This window comes from Triticum dicoccoides, chromosome 4A (genome assembly GCF_002162155.2).
Source record: "Triticum dicoccoides isolate Atlit2015 ecotype Zavitan chromosome 4A, WEW_v2.0, whole genome shotgun sequence".
NCBI lineage: Eukaryota > Viridiplantae > Streptophyta > Magnoliopsida > Poales > Poaceae > Triticum > Triticum dicoccoides.
This window is the reverse complement of record NC_041386.1, coordinates 604894151-604912314: the sequence shown is the minus strand read 5'-3', so window position 1 is coordinate 604912314 and position 18164 is coordinate 604894151. Positions and strand designations below refer to the sequence as shown.

At 41.1% G+C, this 18164-nt stretch overlaps 1 protein-coding gene across 1 annotated transcript; it reads right to left on the bottom strand.

Moving 5' to 3' along the window:
* Nucleotides 1-457: 457 nt before the first annotated feature.
* On the bottom strand, nucleotides 458-17460 carry LOC119287251 (mediator of RNA polymerase II transcription subunit 13-like). The gene is made up of 23 exons (XM_037566775.1): nucleotides 17067-17460; nucleotides 15324-15440; nucleotides 14218-14291; nucleotides 13962-14101; nucleotides 13778-13864; nucleotides 13595-13682; nucleotides 13421-13504; nucleotides 12610-12687; nucleotides 12441-12520; nucleotides 11434-11512; nucleotides 10891-11199; nucleotides 10736-10822; nucleotides 9229-9463; nucleotides 8110-8310; nucleotides 6116-7420; nucleotides 5787-6036; nucleotides 5588-5669; nucleotides 5410-5497; nucleotides 4904-4982; nucleotides 4051-4346; nucleotides 2100-3141; nucleotides 1628-1999; nucleotides 458-1360 (listed from the first exon to the last, which is right to left on the bottom strand). Exons 2-23 carry the CDS (start codon nucleotides 15345-15347, stop codon nucleotides 765-767), a joined length of 5676 nt encoding a protein of 1891 aa, XP_037422672.1. The 5' UTR covers nucleotides 15348-15440; nucleotides 17067-17460; the 3' UTR covers nucleotides 458-764.
* Between the last annotated feature and the right edge of the window lie 704 nt (nucleotides 17461-18164).

The window sequence follows — 18164 nt, the reverse complement described above, 5'->3', positions numbered from 1 at the left end:
AACAAACAAAATCAATGCTCCAAAAGTGTTATTTTCGAAAGCATTTTGGATCATCGCTTTTCAAAAGCACTGGAAAGGGGCAATAACCGGACAAAGAGAAAGAAAATAGAAGCCTGTCATCTTAACTGATTTCTCCCTGCCCTCCTTCATTCACACTCAAGCAACTAGAGTGAGTTGGCGAGAGATTCCGGTAGCTCCTGCAGCTGCCATCCACTTAGGCCTTGTACAATGGGAGATGCTTGAGGGAGGTGCTTAGAGAAATAAACCAGACTTTTCTTAAGCACTGGTGCTTATTTATGCAGGGTAGGCGCTTAACTAAGCGTCTCTTCTGTAGAAATAGGCACCGGTGCTTCAGAAAATCTTGGTTTATTTTTCTAAGCATCCCTTTAAGCATCTCCTATTGTACAAGGCCTTAGGGAATCTCCAACGCCTTAACTCGCAAAAATTGCGAACAATAAAAGGTGCCAGCAGCAACATGAAACCTCAAGCCGATGAACAACAAATACGACTGAGTTACCAGTTCTACAATGTTACAACGATTACACATTACAGGGAGAGGTATTGCTATTACATACATCCTCAACCCAAGAAATTAGCACTCTTGCTATCAAAAAGCAAAACTGGGCTCATCAACGCACCATTCACCTACCTACCTAATCTAGATACACATTGACAGGCACTTAGGTTCAAGCAGCATCTAGCCCTTGTTTTTTTCCTGTGTAAGACAAACAGCTAGTTTCCATCATGTCTATCACCTCAATAAGCTAGCTAACATCCCCCTTGTCTGTTAGCTGAGAAAGATGTCGATCTGCGTAGTGGAGAAGTCTCCTCAACCTCAGAACCATATCACAGTGGAAGGGGAGAGCGCTGCGCCTTTCCATGTACACCGGGCTCACTGTCATCCACGAAAGGGAGTGGAGCTCGGCAGCCACCGCTTCCAACACATTGTGCATGTCCATTTCGTAATCACGGCCTGATGTTTCATGCCTTACAGCCTGCTTGCTCCCTCTGCTCATCTTGTCTTGGACAGTGCCTCCGTAGTAATCAACGATGCTAACAGAGAGAACCGAGTGCCTGCTGTCCTCCTTGGTGAGTTGCTTTCTTACTGGTGGGACAGCTTTGGAGACGACATAACCCATTGCCAAGGGAGTTGCTGTCCCTTTGCTGTGCAATAGGTGGGCAAGTGGCGGGGATTCCGATGTAAGGCATGTTGGAAGTTGTAATGTCGCAGGGGAAAGATACCGCATACTTGGTGATGGAACCAGAAGATACGATGCAGACATTGACCCGATGGATTTGACTGGGGCAAACCCGTCTAAGTAACTAGATGCCCCAGTGCTGCTGCTTTGATTCCCTTCACCTGTAAGAGAAGAGACGGGGAAAAGGAACATTAATAAATAGTAGTATGACACTGTCCTTGACAATGGATTTCCTTAAAAGCATGATGATCCTTTACTTGACTGGCACACTTGGCACGATCAAGATTCAAAACAAATAATGATACAATGTATTTGTATCCTTTAGTGATGATCATTTACTTTAAAAATCGCCACACTAAATAAAGTACTCACTTGTAGGTGGAGATAATAATAACATACAGTAACATACGCAGACAGACAGTACTCACCAGAAGTAGGTCTGGTCGCCGGCAGATCTGCTTGGCATGCAAGATGCAATGAGCTATCTTGCGAAACTGTAACTAAACTGATGCTACGAACCAAGTGCAATGAACCCCTTGAACTGTCCATTCCAGTTTGTTCCACTAGGCTCTGCTTTTTGTTGCCTGGCTGACCTTTCGTGAAGCTAGATTTTGAATGGGGGCTGTATAACGTACTTGGTGAGGAAGGCAAGCTTCTGTCCTGGATTAAGCCCATATCTTGTTGCTCGAGTGTTGGTCCATTAGAATTTGACGGAATACCATCAGGTATAGATCGCCGTAGCTGCACAGGCCACTTCTTTACCTCGTTACCACCAAAAGAGTATATTGCCTTTTGCCATTCTGCATAAACAATACGTAGACATTACAAAACACATAGATAACAACACATTATGGCCTATCGAATGAAAAGTACAGAGTTAATGATAAAATTTGTTAGTACCCTGGATTTCAAGTTCAAGGAAACCTCCAATACGGGTTATTACTACATCTCTTGATCTCGTATTGCTAGCCTCTGGTGAAGATGACATTATTTGACAACCCTGCTGCAGAATTTGAATGAATAGGCTTTGGAGAACTGTAGTGTCTTGGCGGCTACTGATACCACCAAAAGGAAATATTAAGCTGTCTAATAGCTCTCCTCTAGAATCTGTCCAGATGCATACTAACCATCGCCAGTCCTCGGTCCAGCCATAACAGCAATGAAGACTCGCAGCACTCTCATTCTCAGACCCTTCAAGTAGCGGGCTTGCTCCACTATCAGTGCCACCTGAGATTGAGCTGTAAACCCTGCTGCTACTTGCATCAACTCCAAATCTTGAAGATTCCATTGTATCATTGTAATCAACAGCCCCAGGCTCTGCCAGAATGAAAAGCGGCTCAAAGGCATACTTCCTGTCATCCTGAGCACATAATTCCAGGATTTTGCTTGGATCAGGCAATCCTACAGCACGGCCAGGTTGCCATGAGTTGTCCCATGATACTGACCTCATGGATGCATCGAACTCTGTTTCTCTAGAGAGAGTTTGTCCAGACATCCGAGGAGCTAGACATTCTTTCCAAAGGGTAGGACCAGGAGATGCTGTATGCATCATCGTGGACTGAGGCCTACTCATATAAGTAGGTGACTGGAACATGTCACTCGTGGAAACAAACCGTGGGATCCGTCGAGCCTTATTGTACACAGTGAAAGCTATGTCCTTGAAAGCAGCAAGCTCATTTGGTTTATGGAGTCTCAGTAAAGTTTCAACAGTAACAATCTGCAAGACAAGCTTTGGTATACTGAACCCAGAGAGCATTACAACATTGGATGCTGATGCTTCATCAGCAGAAGCACTGCTGTTTAGAGCTTTGGCGACCTGAGTATATAGGAATGATTTCCTTTCTCTCTCTGACGATAAGATAGACCCAAGGGCAACAGAACTTTCTACCAGTGTCTGTAGGACTGCAGATGGTTCAGGAAATGGGCAGACCACATAAACTACCTGCGTACATAATGGACCGTGGGTGTTAAAATAGATTAGCATTGCGATTTTGGGGAAAATACCAACTTAAAGTTTATTTTTGTGGCACAGCACTACTTCAGGCAAAGCATGAAAGATATATCAATTCATCCACCTAGAGGCCATCATGCATATAACTGAATGATTAGAAGTCCAGAGCATGTGATCTCTTTTTTTTTGTAAATTCAAGTGAATAGAAATGAACTGTTGGATCATTTCTGCATCCAAAAACTTAAAAATTGAGTTAAAATATATCTCCAAAAGAATTGGCGACATATATATGTGAAGTATACTGCAATGGTGGCACTTATTAGTATTAAGTGCAGAATAATAAAGGCATCCTACAGTTGTCATAAGAGAAAACAAATAATGATATATACCATGACAAGAGCCTCAGTTGGATCAAGAAAATAGGAAAGTTGTATTTGGACAGAATGCGAATAACAGAAGCAACATGTCTACAAAGTAACAAATCATATACACCCTCTGTAACTTAATATAAGACGTTTTTGACACTGTCATAGACTCTAAAAACGTCTTACAACAAGTTACAGAGGTAGTACAAAACAACAATGATAAGTAAATTATCATATCTGATTAAATAAACATCCTACAATAAGTTGACTACTAATATGTATTTCTTGTTTGCCAATTCCTTTTGTACAAGTATGTATAACAATATTTATTTCAGTGGGCTTCTCTGCGCTCATAAAAAAGAAGAGGAAAAAGAAATACTGATCAGAGAAGAGCAAAATAACAAGAAGAATACAAGAATATAAACCATGCAGAGTATCATCACAGAACAATACAAGAAGTGAGACATGCAGCCATTGTTTTGTAAGTCCCTTGGATCAAAGAAGTGGAGAAGGAAGAAAAGGTAAAAGGCCTTACAGTGCAAGGTATGTTACTGCTCTCTTTCTGATTTGTTGAAATGTTTAAAGTAAGCTTTATATCCTTAATTATCCTTGCCAGAGATGATAAAAAACTTTTCACACTCCAACTTTTTGAAAGAGCCTGAAAGTATTCAGTTACTGAACTGATAGAAACTGAGTGGCTGCCACTAGACTTCAATTGATCAGGGCACTCAACAAGAACAAGTCCTGAAGGCAGATGTTTCCCAGGAGATTGTTCTATTTGCCCCCCACTGTGTTGTGGCGAATGAGTACCCAGTTTGCAAACTTCATAAACTATAAGAATGCAAAATAGATAGAAGTAAGGAACAAACTCTGAAACACAATGAATTAGAATAATTATATGGAGATTATGAATTGCTAAACTATGACTAACTGACAAGTTACCCTAGTAATGACAAAACATTGTTATATTATTTTGGTTGTTTGTATCTATTACAATGTTGTGATCAAATAGAACGAAATCAATTATATTGCATCCATGAAGCCATATAACTTGTAGAAGTGTTATCTTGAAAGCATAATGACTGGCTGTAAATATTGCCTCTGAACGAAACGTATAGCTTGCACAAATAGTAAATACAAAGGTAGGAAAGGTGGCATTAGGCCTAAATCTCTGTACATGTCTCATTGTCATACAGCCAACACAGTGAACTAATGATGTTCATTGGATTCATAGACACTTTGCAGGCATAAGTGTAGAAAATAATCAATAGCTATCAAGATTTTAAGTTTATGAACTCGAGTCCTACCTTATTGATCAACATTAATTACTGCTAATTAGCACTGATCATTGCTGGCTATAGAGAAGAAGCAACGTTATAGACACTTACCTGTTCCAAGCTGCATGAAAAAATCAGTGGCTGCAGAAGTAAGCATATCGATATCGGGGCACAGTGCATAGTAAGTAACCTGAAAGATCGAACAAATGAGAAATTTACGAATCCCAAAACTGTAAAACTCTTTCCAGAGTAACCAAAACAAAGAAACACGTAGTAATCTAGATTCAAGAATGGCTATAGAACTTAGGGCCAATTTGCAGTTGTGTTGTGTTGTGCTATATCCTGATATGGAATACTTAAAGGGCAGGCCGGTGCACGTAGCTCCCGCTTGTGCAGGATCCGACCACTTCGGAATTTCTGCAAGAGGCTGTTTCCAGAACTCGAACCCGTGACCTCATGGTCACAAGGCAACAGTTTGACCTCATGATATGGAATACTTGCATTACAAAAAATATTTACCGATTCCATAACATGTTGCTTTTATGGATCCAGAACGACACTACAAATATGCTTTCAGGCAGTTGATATATCAAAAGGTAAAATAAAATATGCCTTACAGGCTTGGCCGAAGCGTAAGGTTCCAAAGGAGCCTTCTCCCACAACTTGAGGCAATTAGCAGAGGTCTTCAACCAATCATCCTGGTAACTGCAATTTCAGTACTTACATCAGTAACTTGTGCAGACAATTAAATGTTAGCTCATTTAATAAATATTTTCAGGGAAACAAGTCTGCTACCCAACAAGAAGAGATGGTGAAGGGAGGACAGCGATGGTTGGTCTAACACGGTGATATTCCTTATGATGCTCCTCTGAAGTGCCTGCATTGATATTCGATCTCCCCTAGATAAATCATGGCTTGCTCCTTCTGGCAATATTATACTTGTAACATAATAAAGAAGTTAAAGACAAGTTGAGAGATATGGCAGCAGGAATACCTCGATCACTGCTAGACTGGGGTGGGCTCATTGCATCTCCACCAATGGGTACAGAATTTGAAGTCTCTCGAATATCACCAGTAGTATAATGGAAAGAGTATGCATCTCCCATGGCAGCAGATTCTGCTATAGTACTTCGACCCCTGCACCAATCGATTACTGATAATGGGCCATCCATGTTTGCAAACGCTGTTTTAAGAGCTGATTTTATGTCCGACTGCAACAAGCCAATCATGGATGATTCCGAAACCTGTATCCAGAAAAGGACATGGAGAAATGATGCATGGATAAGTAGAAATGGCAAGAAAAACAGAGCATCAGATTTTTACCTCTGCAGAAAGTGGATCAACTAAATCAACACCAGCACAATCCTTGGAATGACATGTTCCTAAAAGTCCACCACAGCCAGCATGAACCATAGAAGGATCACAAGAAAATCCGCGTCTCCTCTGCTCATCCAAGGAGAGCCAGAAAAAAGAACCATCTCCATCATCCATATCAAGTGCGATATCAACAAATGAAGTAGATTGCTGAACTAGCAGAGCCATGGCACTGAGGAGTTCCACAATAGGTTGTCTTTGTACAGATGGGCTTGTGCCAGAAAATGTTTTAGCGGACAAAGAATCAAGGGGTTTTGCCCCTTTAGGTACCACAACAGACCTCCAAACTCCCACGTTTTCCAATCGGGACCTATCATACATTTCATGGTCAACGTCACTAGACAGCCTAGCTGGCATACTTTCTTTCCTTTTCATGTCATATTTGGGGACAAGATCCGAGTTACTACTGCTCTCTGTCTGCATAGCACTGGACAAAGCACTTTTTAACTCAGCAGATGCTTTGGTTCTCAGAGACACTAGTGAATGCCTTATTCTGCACATGGCAGCCTGAAATGTGATGCACTCAATTTCAGTTGCAAGCGCGGTCTTCATAGATAGGAGGAAATACCCAACATTAAGCATGTTATCACTCTTCTTTTGCAAAGTCAGAGAAGAACTAAACGAAGTTTCACCAGAAACAGGTCTTGATGTTTCTCCCTTGCATGATTGTTCGTCTGCATTGTTTAAGCTCTTCTCACTCTCTTTTTTCCTACCTTGCACAAGTGTGTATAAGCTCGATCGACCAACATCACGTGAAAGATTAGCTGCTGTTAGTTTATCAGACTTCTCAGACTTGTCTCCTGCAGACTCAACTTTAGAACTTTGTGTGACATCATATGAATAAACTCTTGAGCTAAAACCGCAACTCCCTCTTTTTTTCGATCGGGGCAAGTAGGGGTTTGTAAACAGTGTTGTCGGCATCTCACAACTGGAAATTTCAACAGCTGCATATTCTGGTGCAAACGTGAGTGTAGCTTCAGCTCTGGTGAGAAAATCAGATCTACTAGATGATAATACTAAGGACTGGGACCCTGCAGGTGATGCAATTTCTTTGAGAGGCTCCTGAACTTTAGAAGCAACATCCTGAATAGGTGACATTGTATGGTGGTTAAATGCCTCCATAGATGTGAAACCAACAGGAGAAAGTCTTTGCTCAGGTATATCCATAGCTATGGATGGACTATCTATGAATGGCATGTCTCCATATTCCGAAGCAGGGGGTACTAAAGCATGTGATTCAGCAGTACCTGGAGGCTACATAAAATGGAACATCAGGATTATAGATAGCAGGTAAGTCAGAAAGAAGTGATCCTAAAACACAAATATCATCGTCATACAGTTTTCTATTTGCATGTCCAGAAAAGGTAGTAGGTTATTTACATTTAAAGAAGGGTTCTGCATTGTGCTCATTGTTTAGATCCAACAAGCAGAGAATTCCACATTTCATGGCTAGTAGACAGGGTAGAAGGTTAAAATGAAGAAGTTGCACAGTAGGAGAAAATTCTTTCACAAGCTTTTGGTGATATCAAAAGCAACATGTTTCAACGCATGAAATATGTGACTAAGTCAATAAATGACCCTTGATTACAGTCTAAAAGCTCGAGAAAGCAGAAGTGAAGTTATTGGCTACAATCTAGAAACCTAAACAAGCAGCGGCAACAATAGCAACCTTTTGTTAAAAAATGCACAGCATTGCAGGAGCATGAAATGCAACGAAGTCAATACAATATATTAAGTTGCAGAATACAACTAGTGATGTATTTAACGGAATTAAATATTTCATAAGTACTACAGATTCCGAACAGTCATATTATTGCTGTCATATGCATAATGAGTTCATCATTATCACAGAGCTTCTCATACAAGACCAAGCATAGTCTCTCTAAATGTTGTAACCTTGCTTCATCTACAAATAACTACTACGAGGATGATGGGGTACCTACCTCACCAAAATCTAACTCATCCTCTTGAAAGAAGTCACTAAAATCTCCAAACTCTGAGAGAAGTATATCGATGTCCATCACAACCCCCTCTTCACCCCAGCCCCAAGAACATCCCCCCTGACCATTTGTACCTTGCATGTTTACTTCTTTGCCAGCATGAGAAGAAACTTCTGTTATTTCAGAACGAGAGCGCTTGGATACCTAATTGAACGAATACAAAACGTCAAGACTTCTTCAGCACAACGCTGACGTAGAATTGTACACAATAATGTGATTGTGCGGTAATGCTATCAAGCATTAACATAGCAAAATGAGTTAATAACACAAACAGTGTAACATGTATATATGGAGATTATTCACCAGAATAGAACTTCATGCATGTAATGCGGCAAGAAATTTTGGTTTTGTGGTATTTTAGCATCAACAGATTGATATATGCTCACAAATTAACCTTCTATGCAATGAAATTTAGTGTTCTGATAGTTTACGCAAATAATTCTATGCACAAGATGGCATGAACTGTATAGCATGTGTTCTTCCATGTAATGAAATTTCTGCCAGCATTCAATTATCAGTTTCTATCAAGATGTTGCTCCATTTTATCACCATCAATGCTTAGACTTAGATTATTTGCTACATAACGTGTTATGCACTTCCAAAGATAAACTATGCACATATTTGTTCAGCAAGTCATATTCCCGTAGCCTCTATTTCACATGTAAGCCTCACTGAGGAGTGAAGATGACAAAATATTTTATGCAGTAGTATACATACTTAGTTTTCTGTAGGAAAAAAGGATGCAGCTACTCATAGCTGATCATTGTTTTACTTACAGCATATCATTCATTTACACAAAAATTGACTCATATTTCACGCGTATAACTAACTAGAAATAAGTCGATAAGCATGTTCGTATGTCAATAGTGGCATAACAGTCTTCTGTTATCACAAGAATGATGTAGCAAAGCATTGTACTACCACTACAAGTTAGCAGCTACTGAGAAGAGGAAAAAGTAGTGTTGTACTAACAAACATATATTAAAATGCAATTCTTGAGAAAAAAAACTGTTTCAATATGGAACAAGTTTGTAAATTAAGAGGAAAAGAACACAGTACCACCTTGCTACCAGCAATGTCATTGTTCAATGGCAGATCAGACTGACGGCATGCTGCAGAGTCAGCATCTGCTAAAAGATCACCACCTTTAGCAGCAATTGCATGCTCACTTCCATTAGAAGTGCTACTGACACTACTGATACTACTAGCCATGCCATTGGAGTTGCTATTCCTTTGTCTTCTTAGTCTTAGAAAATTAGAGTTCACACCAAGTCCACGTGAAGATCCAAAGAAAGAGCTGCTAACAGAACAAAACAATTAATGCAGGAGAAACCAGACAAAACAAATTTGCAATCATGATGTACTAAGTACTGAAAAAATCTCATGTAATAATACAGATCAACTCTTTAGTTGCACCCAGAGATTATGATCCATGTGCACGATTGAATCTATGTAATTCCTGCAAGTAACTTTTGGGTACAATGAACCATGGCAACAAAACATGTTATATTGCATAGAGACTCCGGATGTGCTGCGTGGATGGTGATCCTTAACAAAGAGTTTAGTCCAGCTTAGCACAGTACCACAACCACAAGCTGAGCCTTAGAACCTCAAAAAATTTGGATAAAATTAGTTGACAATTCTTCTAGGTCTTCTTATTTTGTGGGAATGAAGCAGTAACTCTAATTTTTTTGGATAAACTTAGCTGCCAATTCTTCTAGGTATTTTTTTGTGCGGGAATGTGGCAGTTGAGACTTCAGAGCCTTGATTACAAAATAAGTGCCTTTAAAACAACACTTACAGCCTGTTTGGTTGGAAGCCAAAATTTGCAACAATGTGCCACACTTTTCTTAGCCAAATTAGAAAAGTATCTCATAACCACAGCTAGACATGCCAAAAATGACGTCATAAGAACATAAGTTATGGCATGTTAGGCTAGGTTATGGCTCCACTTTTCTTGGCCACAAGCTAGCCTGTTAGGCAAAAATATTTGGCATGCTAGGACACTGTTAGGCATCAACTGAAACGGTCCTTGGTGCTGTTTTTCTCCAGTTCAAGAGAAGTTCTGGCCCTCAAATGAGAGCAAGCCAGAAAGGAGTTACTGTAAGGAACATGGGTACGTGATATTACAATTTACAGCAAGGTGGTAGGCAACATACTTTATGTTCCAATTATTTTACCCTTCTAAAGAAATGATAGTTTGCGCATGCTCAGCAATTTAAATTTCTAAGTTCTGAAAAATGGCAAGATTTCCCCTAGTTGTTCTATGTCCACACCTAGCTCAGAAAGTAGGAGGGTGTTTCTATGTCTAACATATCGAAAAAATAATCAGAATTTCATGTATTCCTCTGAAGAAAAATATTTTCTTGTTATTTTTTAGATCTTGCATTCCACTATTTAGTTCCGACAGATATAGGATAACATCAAAACAGCATTTCAATGCTGTTCTTTCTACATTTTACAGAGTTCATTGTAGATAACAGCATTTGAAGTTGGTCTCCAACGTTTTGACTTATGAGCTGTTCCAGAGTCATTGATTGATAGAAAAAACAATGTATGCCAGACTGACCTGTTCCGGAAGTAAGAAGACGGAGAGAAGTTCCAGAATGGCCAAGCCTCCCATGGTGAACTACCCATCCAGTCCTGTGACCACATTCTGCGGGCAACATAATTTAAAACATGCACTCTCCAAATATAACAAGATCATTAGAGCAAGACTATTACCTTTTACTAGAAAATCGAACAAATGCCTGATGGACCATTGGTACCATGACAGCCTCAGGTGGGTATATGAATGTCCTTTCAAGAACTGGAAGGCCATCAGCAGATTCTAACTTTTGCTGCCCATCAGCACCTAAATGAGGGTCGTTCACTGAATCTAATTCTTTCCTAATCTGATTATTTTCCGATTCAGAAGTTTTGTCAGTTGAGGCAGGTGGAAAGCCAAGGGCAACTTCAACATAGTAACTTTGACCTCTCAGCTGGCAGATGGTGGGTTGAGTGAAACCTGGTAGATTAGGTGCCGATAATTTGCTGAAATATTTACAGAAAGTTACCATGAGAACTAAGTGTCATAATCAACTGCTCTGCATATGAATATCCTTATAAAAGAAACACAGGATCTCACTGACAGGTGAGGTAACACCCAAGAGGTGCAAGCAGGTCTAAGTGTCTAACTCATCAGTGAGAGGTCATATCAACAGGCATAGAATGCCAAAAAAAAAAGCTTAGCATACAAGTCGATTTGAGTTTTGAGTTCTGAAATACCTTGAATATACTTGTCTCGCAAGGTCACTTGGGCAACAGCCAACAAGCCTACCCAGCATTCCACTAGGAGCGACAATAACTGCAGCATTCAATTAAACAGACCATGAATTTGAATATGCATGATATAAAACAAACTCCCTCCGTCCCATAATATAAGAGCGTTTCTGACACTAGTGTAGTGTAAAAAACGCTCTTACATTATGGGACAGAGGGAGTAACTTTCATCCCAAAAAAGGCAAACATAATTTACATAAACGATGAAGAAACTGACAAAAGCAAAGTTATCATGAGCTTGGTCATAGAAATAGAATGCACAGTGAAGTTAGTTTGACTATTTAGAGAACTATTTTATATTTCAGCCTGATTCATGATGATGACTCCCAAGAATATAAACCACTATATGGCAGAAATGATGACTCCCAAGAATATAAACCACTATATGGCTGTGCTTCTGCCCATTTTGTCAACGTCATAGCACACAGACTAAGACAAATACAGAACAGAACTATCACCAGCAGCGTCATTACTTAGAAGGTTCTAACTGTCAAACTAACCAATGTAGTCATGTTTTTTAACTATAAGGGATCCCTTTAAATAACAGTATGATACAAAAGGACCATCGATAAAAGTTGAACAATTGGAAAACTAAATCAAAATGTATGCCATAAGCTAGCATACCGCCTCTCATGAAGTTCTATTTATAAAGATGAAATTTCAAAAACACCATATTACTGAATGGCTCCCCAATCTAAATGAGATCTGCTTGTCATCTTTTAATCCACCTTATAAAGAACTAAAAAGTAAGATAAAACAGTGGGCAGTCCCTATTGGTAAATCAGATATCCCAAGGACTTTTTCAAGTTCCCCTACCACAAGAAAATCATGTCAGATCAGAATTGTGAATAGCACAAAGATATTATCTTTTTCCAGCAGACAAGACGGTAGATTTTCTAAGGATGTCAATACAGCAAGATATGTAAAGATAGAATTAGTGAATGAAACAGTACCTGGAAGACCTTCACCAACAGAACGGGGAATGTGTGTGAGAACTTTCTCTATATCATCACTAGATAGGTTCCGCATATATCTAACAGAATAAACCATTTAAAGTAAGACCACTGGCACTAAATAAACTGAAGAAAGCCGACGATATGACGGGACATAATAAGAACTAACCTTGCAGATATAATAACATGCACAAAGATTGCTTCCTCAGTGGCCGCGAAGACAAATTCTACTGTAGGTTGTGCTCGCCTATAACACAATGATAACAAAATTAAATGGAACGGAAATCAAGAAAAGCAAAGTTGTCCTTGGAAAACAAACAGAAAACAATGAAACTACATGGCCAGCCACATCTGTATCCTCCATGTCACACTGACATTACTTATTTCACCCGCGATCAAAGAGGAATGATTGCGAGCCTGTGATGTTGTAGCATTATCGCAAGTTGATATGGACTTCTGCTTCAACATCCAATTACTAGAAGTCAAGAAAGGTCAGCCTACTGAGTCATCTCGAGAGACACTTATTTTGGGACGGAGGGAGTATGTCAGAGGATACAAATTCATGCAGGCCCCACTGCAATGCTTGTATACACAATAAATGGCCAACAAGTATCTGAATATTATCATTACATTCTCGTCATCATATACAGATTGGCAAAAACAAGGGATGCGGCTATTTTCGAATCCACTATAGCAGAAAGAAAAAAGAATCTATTAAGTTGAAACCTATGTTGACAATTCGGTTATTGTTTAAACAAAGTTTTGTATCACTAGATGGGCAGGGGCCTTTTCATTCCTTCAAACACAGGAATGATGACCAACTTCACTCTATCCCAATATACCATACACTATCTATTGTAGTGCACAACATTTGAACTTTAACAGACATGTTGCATAAGTTGCTGAACAAAGATTGTAAGAAACTAGTTAACAAAGAATACAAAATAAATAGATAAAGGCATAGCAACTTAGTCACGAACCTAAAGCTGTTTTGATTTCTTGTAGGGGGGTTGTATTTTGTAAATACATCACCAAATCTTGCATAGGAAAGCCCTCTTAGTGCTCTGTGCAAGAGATATTGTCAGATTGGAAATTCATCAATGAGACAGCAAATTATAAATTACAGATTCATACTATAACAGGTATAATGATACCTCTCCAAAGAATTTCTTAAGGCCTGACAGAGTGCAGCTGCAACCTCTTCCGAGTTGCCTGGAGCCACCCATAAACCACTTGAAACAACTGCAAAACAGAATAAGCAGTAGAAACAAGCAAATAAATAAGCAAAGTAGACAGTCTAAGACTCCATGCAATAACAAATATCAACAACAATCAACCTCTTAATTTAGCTACAGCGGGCTGGGTCATTTCAGGTACTGACGAGTGACGGCCAGAAAGAAACAACCAGAGCTTGATCCTCTCATCTGTCATTGTTACAAAAAAAAAAGTTTGGCATAAATATGCATAGGCTAGACATAGGTAGAAAGAAAGATGGATGCAGGTAGTGCACATGATTATTACCAGGGTTATGCTCTCCTTGAGATGGATCCCAAGGACCAACAAAAGAATTTGTCCAAGTACTTAAGAAACCTTCATTCTGCAAGCGAAGATACGCTGACAGCACAGTGCTATTAAGAGCATCTTTCTGCTCGGCTTTTGAACTGGACGAGGAACAGGGATCACAAAAAAGAACACATGCATCAGAACAAAAATAACAAGTGGCAACAAGCAACTAAAGGACAGCACAAAAACGGCATATGGAGGGTACAATTAACACCTTCTATCAGAAGTAGCGCTATAATCTGGTTCAACAGGAAGAAATTGAAACCATGATACAGTCTGAAGCTCCCCCTGCAAGCACGAAATATATACATAAGAATTAAGACTAAACCAAAGAAAGCCTATCTGAATAATCTACAGACTAATCTCATAGCAAGCTGTGGCAGACTAAGTAGGTCAAAAATATCTCGCTTCCACACTCTTAAGCTCTAGCAGAAACCTACAGATATGAAATGGAACACCATTCGCAGTTTGGAAGTGTGGCAGGTAATGCCTCTCCTGTGCTGTAGTTTGTCATGTGTGAGGAGGGTGGTTCACTAGCTCTCCTAACTTCCCAACTTTGCAATCAGTTCCAAGTTCTACTTCTACTTCATAAAAAAAAGCTACAAACCATTACAGAAATTGAAGAGAGAGAAAAGGTCATTTGTAAGTCGCAAAGATAGCAGTGAGAAATAATCTGTGGAAGATCCCACAAAAATGACCCATGCAGAAATATTATCCCTATTGGGCAAACTGCGCTGAATAGTTTCTTTCAGGGTATGCTGAGTGTTGTTAGGTGTGGGGTGAGAGGGTTTTTTCTCCCTCTTCCTTGTACTATTTTCCTCCTTCTTATTCTTAATGAAATGATGCGCAGCTCTCCTGCGTGCCCGAGAAAAAAATGCATCAGAGCAGTTGCCGTACTACATTTTGTTCACTTTTTCACACCATCATCATGGTGGGTATAGATCAAAAGTCGTTTGCAAAGGATGATACTCCATCCGTTCCTTTTTATTAGGTGTAACTTTTTAACACGGTAACCAAAGCACTGATTTGAGGATAATTTGGGACAGAAATGCCCCTGGTTATACAATGTAGGTTAGAGGGGTAATTACTGGCGGCTAATTAATGATCCTCCAATTCAGGACGGCTGGAATTGGCACCAACAGGGGTAAAAAGGAAATACACCTAATAAAAAGGATGTCGGGAGTATAACGCATCGAGAACTTGCAAGTTGCAATAATAGAAACACTAGAGTTTGCAGTTCGCAGTACAATGAAATACAATGAAATGGGGTCACAATTCAACAGAACCCACGTGGGGGCGCGCGGGGGGTGTTAAACTTACAATTTTGAAAATGTTGGTCCACATATTCAGTGTAGAAGGCAAGGATACTGCCTTTATAAAATCACCAGTGTTCCTGCCTGTACAGTACAAGGTGAAATCTGCAACATGGCCTGCTGCCTGTCATACAAAGAGTAATGATGTAATCCCATATATAGAACAGAAGAACAAATGAAGAAACTAGATGAAAGAAATGGGATCACACTAAGTTATCTGAAAATAGTGGGATTCTATGGTTGTCATTCTTAATTCCAAATCGGAGTACAAGATGTGATAATTGAACAATACTACAACAATGGGAGTCTATCATTGTCATTTTAAATTCCACAACCAGTATTCTGCCATTCTAGTTCCAAAGCCTTAAGAAGTTACGCCATTCCACTCACAGATGAATGAGCAAGAAGTTTCTATTTATAGGGTAAAAACACAATCCAATTGCTTTCAATAACTGTTGCAGTTAACATATTCGAGCTCCCCACAGGGAGTGACCGACACGCGCGACACAGGGAGCAAGCTATAGATTGCCAAACTCCCTATTCCTTTCGACATCTCACACGATGCTTACCCTTGTGGAGATCCCACAAAATACGATGCATAAACTCGTTAAATCAACGATAGGCCCGATCTCCTATCTAGGGTTTGTGAGTGAAAGGACGGGAGACGAGATCTGAGAAGCGGGCGGGCTGGTGAAGAGGAGAGGAGTGCTCGGCGGAGGAAGCTCACGTTGAGTTGCCTGGATGCGCCGCCGATCTCGTCGGCCCTGGTCGCGGCCGGCGTGGCGTGGAGCTCACCCTTGGTGGTACATGCGGGCAGGGGAGGGGGGTGCGCAGGGGCGCCTGGGCCGTCTTCTTCGCCGCCGCCGGCGACGGCTGGGACTGGCGGGGACGGAGGGTGCAGCATACGGCGAGGGAGCGGTGGGGCGGGTGTCAAGGAGCCGGCGTGGGGTTAGCGGCTTCGGGGCACCAGAGGCGCAGGCGGCATGGGCGTTCAATGAGGATCTGCTGAATCGGATCTGTGGGGGCTGTGATGGATGAGGACTTGTTGAATCGGATCTGTGGGGGCTGTGATGGGTGGGGTCGGGTCGGTCTTTGGAGCGCCCCATCACCGGCCTCACGAGATACTACATGTCTTAAGATGAACCTTCCACCAGTCATCATCGGCTACAACAGTTCCTTTCACGTCATCCCAACCTAGCCCAGTTGCTGCACTTTTCAACACCATGTATTGTGTATACTACTATACCGTCTCTTCAACATGTCCCGTTTGTTTTTTAATTGAGTCTTGGAAATTTGTTTCCCTGTCCTAGCCAAGAACTTCTCGACAAGATTTTTATCATAACCTCTACGGTTCAAATATCCCCCTGACCTGTTACGATTTTCAACCTCTTCTTTGCATATGCTGGCATAAAATGGCTATATGCGGTGTGCATATCCCAATTTGCCCTTTTCCTTTTACATCCATTTCACATCACAAATTTCAATCAAGCATGTATAAAAGGTAAATTGTCGCACACTTCACTGCTGCCATAACCAGGAAGTAATAGTAGTACATGTTTCACACACAAGCTGCTGTGTATCGACATAACCACGAAATAATGCATGTTGAGGACACACACACACACACACACACACACACACACACACAAGTTATGCAGCATATGAATCTACACATAGGTATTTCAAATGCTGGGATTTATTCATAAGAATTAGAAACATAAAAACAGCATATGCAAGTTTGTTTCTTTACCTCTGGCTGGTTACAGGGGAGAGGGGAAGAGCAGCCTCAAGGCGCGCTCCTGCTGCTCGAGGTGGATGGGGATGGCGGATGCGGGCAGAGGTGGAGCTCCTGCTGCTCGAGGTGGATGGGGATGGCGGATGCGGGCAGAGGTGGAGCTCCTGCTGCTCGAGGCGGATCCGGGGGCGGTGGTCGACGAGGGGCCGCGCCGGTGGAGAGCAGCTGGGCGGCGGACAGAGAAGACAGAGGAGGAGGCGGGCGTGGGTGGAGCTCCTCCGGCGGGCTGTGGCGGTGGTTGAGGAGGGGCCGCGCCGGTGGCCGGTGGCCGGCGGCGCCAGCAAACCCTAAATCGCGAGATCGGTGGCGCTGCGCATCGGGGGTGCCGATTCAGATTTTTGCGGTGGCAAAGGTGGGTAATTCCCTCACAAATCCAGGGGTAAAGCTGCGGAAGCACCTCTACCTCTACGGGGCCAAAATCACTGTTTTTACTATGACCGTCGTGCTTTATCGGTCCTCGTTGTATTTTGTACCAAAATTTGACCGTAAATTTAACTAACAAAATATTTTGTATATCATCAAAAAATATATCATTAAAAACTATGTCTAAATACGAATCCAACGATATAATTTTTTTGGCATGCATTAACATTTTATTACTTAAATCTTTGGTTAATATTTGACACAAGTCATAAAGAGACTAATAAATCAGGACCGAGGTAGTATCATTTAGCGAAAGTTTAGCACTATTTTGACTCTGTTTAGAAAAAAACGGATTTGACATTTTTGCTACCGTCGTCGTCCCTCACTGCAGGATGCCATTATCTACAGTCGTGGTCAATCACGATAGGAAGCAGGTCAACGTGCCTGCGTCGTCACAGTGCTAGCTGACGTGGACAAGTGTTACCGCCAAAGGTCGTGGCGGTACCTCTTTATCCACTATCGTCATGGTCGATGGCGGTAGACCTTGAGAGATAAGTGACCGCCACCCATCCTCTCCACCAGTTCGTCTTAAAAATAGAGCTTGCACCTCTCTCCTCCCCTACATCTCCTCCGTTTGGTCATCATATTTTATATGCAAATGGAGAGGAAGGTAATCTCCTTCGCCCCCCC